General features: G+C 30.3%; 1 protein-coding gene across 1 annotated transcript; it reads left to right on the top strand.

The window, feature by feature from the left end:
- The first annotated feature begins 4533 nt into the window (after window positions 1–4533).
- Window positions 4534–7875, top strand: LOC130813020 (U-box domain-containing protein 9). The gene is made up of 2 exons (XM_057678699.1): window positions 4534–5068; window positions 6511–7875. The coding sequence occupies exons 1-2, from the start codon at window positions 4760–4762 to the stop codon at window positions 7612–7614; spliced, it is 1413 nt and encodes a 470-aa protein (XP_057534682.1). The 5' UTR covers window positions 4534–4759; the 3' UTR covers window positions 7615–7875.
- The last annotated feature ends 1784 nt before the right edge of the window (window positions 7876–9659 follow it).

The following is a 9659-nucleotide window of genomic DNA, read 5'->3' as shown; positions in this document are numbered from 1 at the left end:
ATCTTGTTGCACTACCAACTCTAAATTTTGTTGCATTACAATTTACAACTCAGCAAAATGTGGACTAATTAAACAAAGTATACTCCTATTTAATTATTATGGTTATGTGACATGCATTTCTATTGTTTTAACACTCTTACTAATCATAATTTGATGGGTTTTAGTGTACCTTACTTAATTATTATATTAACTGGTCATATTAATATTTTCAAAAAATAGAGGTACGTTAATAGAAAAAAGGATTCTTTTAAAAAAAAGCAATCAAAATCAAACCAAGAAATTACTTGAGAAAATTGATATTCAGTATTACATGCTAAAGCCATCTATCTATCTATATTCTTTAACTATTACTAAAATAAAACACGGATGACATTATCACTTTTTAAAATTGCTTACTACCTCAATAAAAGTTTTCTCTATAAAATTCAATGATAATGTCATTGTTATTAAGACTAATATTTATATCTTTAATTTACTACTTTATAATCATGACTTTAGTATTTATCTATATTGATTAATTTTTTACTTTTTAGGTTATATATTTATATTATTTAATGTATTAGAAAACCATGTATTTTATTTTTTTTTCAATTATTTATAAAATCATTTCAATTTTATTTATTAAATGATTATAAAATCTTAGTTTATATAAATAAGTCAGAAATTTTAATAAAATCGTATATCGCACGGGCACTATCTACTATTGAACTAAAATGGTTAACATTGGAAATAAAGTCCTTGTTCAAAACCACAAACTGAACAATTATCAGGATATTAAGACCCTATCTTCTGTCATTAGATGATTAGGGCAAATTAGCCAACAAACTTATGTTTAAATCACTAAAATTTAGTCACAAATTCTCGTATGAGATGGTCTAATTGTGACACATGTCTTATATTAAAGTTAAATAGCCTAATAATAAAATTTTTTAATTTAATTTCAATCGCTAAATTTTAATTTTTATTAATCACAATCAATAAAAATAAGCTTTATATGATATTTAGGTAAAATTTATTTAAAATAATAAAAATCAGATAAACAAAACAAATAACGCGTATAATCATGGACCGGTATAAGTACCTCGCTTGGGTACGGTTGTAGTAATTTTGTGAATATTCATTTGCTATTTAAAATAAGGGGACACATGCATCAATATTGTTTCTAGTATTTTATGGGTTTTAGGAAAACTAAAAGAAATAAATTTTTTAAATAAAAGGTCGATTTTAAACTTTAACATGTGTTTGAAAAAATAACGAAAACATATCTTATATTTAATTATATACTAGTACTTCTAAATCAATAAAAAATTAATTATAAATTATAAATTTTTAAATCTCTTACTTTATAAACCAGTTTTTCAGATATTAGGATTCTTTTTAACTCTAAATCCTAAGCAAATATTTACTATATATATATAAACTCAAAAACTGCCCTAACAAGCATCTACACTTAGAAGCCCGAGCCCCACAGTATTATCCTCCACTCGGGCAGTGCGCGCATTAGCAGTCGTGATTCGTGATTCTGGCTCGAGTTTAATTCCATAATGCTTATCTTTTAATAGGAACCTTAACCTCTAAGATAGTAATTAAACTCGAATTAATGTCATTAATCAGTTGGTTTTCTCAACACATGTAAAAACGTATTTAAACCTCGAACCTGCTAATTTTAACATAAGATGCAGACTTAAAACAGACATGTGGCTTATTCTGTACTCGAAATCATGACACGTGTCTTATTTATTTGCGCACATGCAATACATTTGCACTTGTAAGCAAACTATACCTTTTCCTTTCTATAATGCTCCAGGACTACTACTTTTTTTGGTATAGTGGGTGTTGTATTATTACTACTGTAAATAATTTTATTTTTAATTTGGTGAATCAATCCGCAAGTATGGGAAAGGATAATGTTAATATTCTATGTCCCTTATGTAACATTAATATGGAAGTATATAATTATATATTAATTTAGATATTGTATAGGTTTGGCCTGACTATTATACATGTTTGATCAATTAATCGGGACATAGTATCTTGGAAGAATGTCTAAATTAATAGAGTATAATTTTATACATTAATGTTGATCAAACATGTATGATAATCGAGTCCGATCTAAACATATTAATTATGGGAAGGTTGTTAGTTGAAGAAGATTGAAAGTTGAAGAATAAGTGCAAGAAATTGAAGGTGTAACCGAACAAAAGAAGGTGAGCATGAAAGTGAAAAATTTATAACCCAAGTCTTCTTCTTCCGCGACTTTGAATTCTCACAGAATATTAATGGTGATGGGTGGAGGCGGAAAATGCCCGTAGTCAACTTTGGGGACAGATTGACGACGGGATGAAGATGGCAAATGCCGGTAACCAACCTTGTGACAGGACTCTCCTGTCTCCATCCCATAACCAAGCTTAACGACAAATTGTCTCAATATCAGTTTGTTTTAGTAGTGCAATCCGATGTTATTAGAAGTGGAAGAATGAGTAATGATCAACCAACTAGCTACCTAAAAGAACGTGTAATGAATAAATTGTGGGAGTGTTCATAGTTTATATATATATATGAGAGAGCTCTCCTCTCCTTATAAATATAGGTGACCGTCCAACAAGAAATAGACTTTTATGACTCTTAGCTAATTCTCTAAGAGCAAAACAAATATACATCTTCGTATATCCCTATGTATACTCTAGCATGTAGATCATTTGCATAAATTTATAATTCACTAGAAAACATAATGAGCATAGAAAATGGTAGTTTGCTTTTAGTGGGTTACTAGCAAGTAACAAAAATTCCAAATCATAGAATTGGACACTTGATAAAGGGATGGACCATTCTACATGTTAAGGCAAACAATTGCAAATTCTAATAATTGGATCATGTAATACTTACAACTGTAATTTACTGATCACTGTTTTTCCTTAATTAAATTGTACTCCATCAAACATATAGATTATACATAAGGCATGATTTCAAAAAAGTATTATTTTTCGTTTATTTTATTTGCCACAATTTATCTTCTTTTTAGATTTAATGAGAATCTCACAATATGAGTAAAACGGAAAAAGTATGAGCCTAATTTTCATCGTGAATTATTACACTAGCCTTAATATTATGATAAACACAAGTAAATGAGTGACAAATAAAAAAAAAATCCTAGTGCTAATCTCAACCATGCACAAATGAACCCTTTTTTGATAGTACGTACACTCATTTTCATCTATATTTAATAATAATCATATCAACAATTAACTGGCTAAATTATTCTAAATATATAATTGAAAGGACATTAACGGAATTAAATTTTATTGTTGAGTTTGATTTTTTTTTTGTTTCCCATTATCCTTTAATTTAACTTTTGGTTGTACATAAAGAATGTATCCAATTCTATTTTGTCTATGTAGCTATTTTAATTTATAACATTAATAAAGAGAGCTCTTGAATATAAAATATTAAACCACGTTGAATCTAAGACGTAATAATAATTAATCATGCGTCAAATTAGATACTCATGGTGTTTTAGGCATAAAACCAATTGAATTTGACATTTATTCAATTAAATTTAAAATTCCTATTCATGAACTTAGTAAAAAAACCAGCCAAATAAAACTTTGCGATCACATAATACAAATTTCATCAAATTTTATTTTATGTATTATATTAATATATTGGTGATAAGGTTGGAAAATCCCTTCAGCTTATAGACGCTAGATAAAGATAAATAATTTATAGCTATTAGTAGTGAGAAACAAACTATAATCACAATAATAAAAAGTTTAGAAAAAGAAAAAATCTTCAACTAATAAGTTAATTTTTAATTCACAAATAATTTTTCATATAAAAAAATAGTCTACTAAAAAAAATAATTAAATGAAACTTAAATTTAAGATCTTCCCTAAAAAATAATTTATATTCTAGTAAAAGCAAAACCCAGTGTTTCAAAATTCTCAAATTAAATTTTTCTTCGAAAATTCCACCTTCAAAATTTCGAAATTCCATTGGTAATTCCAAAATAAGTGTACCAAAAAACTAGGGTCGGCACCAAAAAAAGTCTACGAGAAGAATGAGAGGGAAAGTGAAAGAGAAAATACAGCGGTAGAGTGATCATAAATTGTTAGGAATAACTGTGTAGTTAATAGAATTACTCTCACCGTCTCATTTAATTTGTAATATTTTTTATTTTAGTTTATTTTATTTAATTTTTATTATTTTTATTTTTAGATTATAATTTATTATTTTTTAATTCTATTCATATATTTTAATTTCTTTTTAATTTTATCTATTTAATTTATTTTCTCTCTTTATTTATTACTATTATTTACTCTTTTCTTTAAAAATAAATTTTTGACCCCAATACAAATTATTCAGGACTGAGAATTTATATACAGTCTCCACTCTCTTATCTTGTACACCCGCGTTTCTGCCAGCTGGTCTCTCCTGTGGATTCCTTGGTGGCGTGCATTGTGGACCTTCTTGGTCCCACCTTTCTTTCTCACTCATTCTATTTATTATTTTTTTACTATTTATTATTCTCCTTCCTCTCCTCCATCACTCTCCCTTACCTCGTGCTCTCATTCATTCACTCCCTCCCTCCCTCCCTCCCTTCTTTCATTTACAAAAGAGAGAGAGAGAGATTCCATCTTTTTCTTTTTCTCTTAAATCTGGTCAATTTCTCTTAAATTACGCTTCATTTTTTGATTTTCATGAATACCCGTTTCTTTTTAGGGTGAATTCCGTTCTGGGTATTTCTTAATTTTGGATTTGGATGGCAAAAACAGGGGTTGTTTCTGAAGGAGATTCAATTAGGTTACTTGAGTTGAAAAAAGAACTTAGATTGTTAGTCAAAGCTATTTTAGAAGAAGAAGATGGGTCAAATTCTAATTCGTCTTCTTCAACTTTTGTTGTTGACGCCATTGATAAAGCCAAAGACATTCTTTCTACTTTAAAAGATGTTAAATGGAAGAAAACGGCGTCGTTAAGGCTGGATGATGCCTCTTTCTCTTGTCCTCCTGAGTTTCGTTGTCCTCTCTCTAAACAACTCATGCAAGATCCTGTGATTATTTCCACTGGCCAGGTTTGTTTTCTTCAATTAAATTTTCTTAGTTTTGTAATTAAATCTACCTTTTTTTTAGGGTTTTTGGGGAAAATGGGTTAAATTTTATTGGGTAACTAATAATGTTGATTGTAATTTGTATGTATAATTGTATATCTTCTGCAATTGTTGTTTTATTTTGTTTACTATGAGTTCTTTCTGAATTTTTCATACAAATTAGTAAATGTTATTTGTTTTTTGTTCTTCAAGTGTCATTTTCTATGAGGAAAAATTCTGATTCTTGTCAGAAATAAAGTCATGGATAGCTTTTACTTCAATGTTATGGCACCTAATTCTGTTTTTATGCTGGGAATTAAGCATTATGTGTATTAAGTAGCTGATGACTTTCTCGAGTCATGGTCTCTTTTTGTCCTGCCTATGGCGAGTGGATAATACTGGAAATGATGATGATGATTTGATTTGATTCGATTTGATTTTTCATGATTTTGTCATTTGGGAAATAGTTAATTATCCCACTTGTATGTTAATTTATAATTTTAGGTATCAAAGAGTTTGATTAGTCACACTAATCAATAATGATTAATCTTATAATTTCATAACAGTATTACAGTATTGTCCATTTGTTGTATTTGAAAAAAATTGTGCATTTGTTTAAAATTTTCAATAGAAGAATGTTTAATTACTGGTCCCCTGTGATTTGTGATTCTTGATTTAATCCTCCTTTTGTTAGTATATTATAATGTAATTATGCATTAATCTACCTTTTTGGCTGATTATGTCTAATAAAACCCTGTTTCAAGAGGGCCTATTGCTTAGTATTCCTAACATGGTTACCTGTTTATTTATTGTTTACTTTAATTCTTCTGATATACCAATAATTTTTCCAGTTTCTTCAACTTTTGTTGATTGTCATTTTACTGCATAATTTTAAACTGACTCCCACTAAGCGAGGTTTGTTTGTTGGGGGAGTCAGATGTGCACAACCTTATCTTATCCTTGTGTGGTTGTTTGTGATTGTGTGGTTGTTTGTGATTGACCCTTGATAGCAAACATTACGTGTAACTTTATTGTAAGGAACCAACTTAATCAAAAGCCCCAGGATATATTATATATACTCTAACACGCCCCCTCACACGGGAGTCCATCGGGCTAGAAGTGTGGGTACGCATAGGCGCTGAATATTCCACTTTAGATGAAGGGTGGTTGAGATTTAAACCCGTGACCTCTTGTCAGGTTGGCTTCTGATATCATGGAACTAACTCAACCAAAAACTTAAATAATGATGATGAGTTGATGGTTGAGGCGCTAGGATATTTACTCTAACATTTATATACATTATTTATTGAGTCATTTATATAGTGTTCATTATACTCTGAAATTAAAGACTTATAAATTTTTATTTTAGCCTAATGATAGATCTTTCATTATTTTTGACAAATTGTGTTTTGTTTGATTGACAACAGACTTATGATAGACCCTTTATCCAAAAATGGTTGAAAGCAGGGCATAGGATATGCCCAATTACACAACAGGTCCTCTCACACTCACTCCTCACGCCGAATTACCTGATTAGAGAGATGATTGCTCAATGGTGTGAAAGCCGGGGAATCGAGAATCCTGATCCTGTTGGGTATGTAAATGAAGAAGGGGTTACCGAGGCTGATCGAGACTACTTTTCTTCTTTGATTGACAAAATGTCCAAGTCAATTGGCGAGCAAAAGGCTGCTGCCAAAGAACTTCGGCTTCTTACCAAACGAATGCCCTCATTTCGGGCACTTTTTGGTGAGTCAACAGAGGCTATACCTCATTTGTTAGAACCCCTAACACGGAGGAGGAGAGGATCGTTGTCATCTGGGTGTCATGATCTTCACCCCGATCTTCAAGAAGATTTGATCACAACTTTATTGAACATTTCAATCCATGATAGCAACAAAAAGCTTGTTGCCGAGACACCTATGGTGATCACATTACTAATAGATGCATTACAGTGTGGAACACCCGAAACACGGAGCAATGCTGCAGCAGCACTCTTCACGTTATCCGCCCTCGATTCAAATAAGGTATTGATCGGAAAATCCGGTGCGTTGAAACCCTTAATCAATCTCTTAGAAGAAGGACACCCAATGGGCGTAAAAGATGCAGCCTCGGCTATATTCAACCTTTGTATTAAACCAGAGAATAAGGCAATAGCCGTCCGTGAAAAGGCAGTACGAGTGATTTTAAAGAAGATCAAGAATGGGGTGCACGTCGATGAGTTATTAGCAATACTAGCCATGCTATCAACCCATCAAAGGGCAGTAGACGAGCTGGCTGAGCTCGACGCAGTTCCTTGTCTACTAAAAATCATGAGGGAAAGCTCGTGTTCTCGAAACAAAGAGAACTGTATAGCTACTCTCTACACAATCTGCATAAACCACAGGACTAAGTTGCGAGAGCTACGAGAAGAGGAGCGAACATACAGCACATTATCACAGCTAGCACAAGACGGAACTTCAAGGGCTAAGAGAAAAGCTAATGGCATACTTGAAAGATTAAACAGAGCCATGAATCTTACTCACACTGCTTGACTGGTTCATGAAGTTCCTGAGATGCAGGAACACATACCCAGAAATAAGAACTCCTGTAAATTTTGCTGTTTTTTTTTTTTCTTTTTTTGTAAATTTTGCTTTTTTTTTTTATTTGTTTATCTTAGGTTAAGTAATGAGCTCTATCATCATCTGTGAATAATAATAATAGAAGAAAATGAGAGAGTATTATTATCTACAAAAATCATATAGTACCTCCTACAAAAGATCAATATTTATGTTATATGTGGCAATTTTGGTGTAGTATTTGTATTTTACTACCTTTTGAAGTTGTTTTAGCATATTAAATATTAATATAAAAGTACTGAAAAATGAGAGGTATCCATTTGTTGTAGCTGTAAACAAGTGTTACTGTTTTAAGCATTCAGATAGTTTGTTGCCAGATTCTTAAAGAAGCAACCAAATTGGTTCTTTTGAGTATTTAATGGGTTTTTGCAGATATGACATTATTTCATCTTTTGCTTTCTGAAACTGACAATAGAGCCAAGCTCTTGTAACCATTTATTTTCTTCTGTTTTAAATGTTAAGATACCTAAAATATCTGATCTGGGTACATGTTTCAAGTCTTACATTTACACCCTTTTTTTTTTATTAAGGTTAAAAATGTTACCATCTTTTCTATGTGGATTTGGCATTTTACTGGTCTTAACTCTGCATATTTGATACTCTATCCTTATCAAAGGTGTTTGGACACTTTATTCCCATTGAAAGTTTTAGTACATTTCAGCAATAATCTAGTTTTGATAACTTTAGGCTTTGTAGGAGATGATAAACTTAATCTAAGCGCCAATAAGTGGTTACTTAAGTTCAATTTTTGACTAATTGGGTACCACTTTCCCATGTAAAGTCCTAGATTTGATTTCATTTGATTTTTCTTTTCCTTCAGCCTACATTATAATCTCAAAAGTTCAATATTTTTTTTGACTAAATAAGGGTTAACAAGGTGTAAATATACGAGAGAAAACTAGAAGAAGAGTGTTGATTATTAAAACTTGAATAAATTATAGTTAGTTTTTTTATTCAATTGTGTATCAGGTCTTGTAACAATTAGAGTAAGTACCATTTGTTCAGATAAGGTCTTGGATTTGATTCTCACTTACCTTTTTTCCCTTCAACCAATGCTATAAAAAATTAAATTTTTGTATATAATTAACCCATTTTTGAATTTATCGAAACCGTATCAAATAGTTATTTTTTTATAATTATTTTTAGATTACAAGGTAGACTGAGGGAGGGAAAGGGAGATTTGATCTCATAACCTTGCTTGAGAAAGGCGATACTTGCTCCAACTAAGATAAGACTCGATTCTCAAATAGTTAGTTATTAGTTCAACTTGAACGTAATTATAAGTTGAATATGAAAATTTAAATATGAATTTATTTTACTCTTATTATGCTGTTAGGAACTCGAATAGTGAGGAATATATAATCCTACAATGGTAATCTTTTGTTCTTCTCATTTATATAATATAAAAAATTTTAATAGATTTGTCAGATTATTTTTTTAAAAAAAAAATGAGACTTCTACAATTTCCTAAATACAATCAAAAATATTTGAGTTTTTAAATTTGTATTGAAATTTACACAAATTGTGAATATTAAGAGACAAAAAAAGTTGATATTATATCCTCCTCAATTTCTTTAAACTTGTTATACAACTACATATCGAAGTAAAAAATTATATATATATATATATATGATATCAAATTATATTATATTATATAGCAAATTTAAAATAACAGGAAAAACAGAAACAACGGAGGGAGGATAAAAATAAATAACGGTGTTGAGTGGCTGGAAGTGAGATAGGAAGTAGATAAATAGGAGGAAGATTGAAAGCAGAATGTGTGTATTGAATGGACGTTAGCAAAAGTTTCAAGTGTTGGTGGTCCATTCAAAGCCCAAAGGTGGCCATTCCACCTTTCACGTATCACATAAAAAGTTGTATTTATTCTAACTCTTTTCACCAAACAATTTTAGTATTTTTTTTTTCTTCACCACTTTTTATGCTTTTCGTTTTTAAATTAT

Source organism: Amaranthus tricolor, chromosome 5 (assembly GCF_026212465.1).
Source record: "Amaranthus tricolor cultivar Red isolate AtriRed21 chromosome 5, ASM2621246v1, whole genome shotgun sequence".
Classification (NCBI taxonomy): domain Eukaryota; kingdom Viridiplantae; phylum Streptophyta; class Magnoliopsida; order Caryophyllales; family Amaranthaceae; genus Amaranthus; species Amaranthus tricolor.
Note: the sequence above shows the minus strand (reverse complement) of the source record. Positions and strands in the feature narration are given on the sequence as shown.

What these genes read in the sequence shown, in the direction of transcription:
- LOC130813020 (XM_057678699.1), top strand. Translation starts at nt 4,760, where the DNA reads ATGGCAAAAACAGGGGTTGTTTCTGAAGGAGATTCAATTAGGTTACTT. An exon ending in TGATTATTTCCACTGGCCAG is followed by an intron (nt 5,069 to 6,510) that starts GTTTGTTTTCTT and finishes GATTGACAACAG; the next exon opens with ACTTATGATAGACCCTTTAT.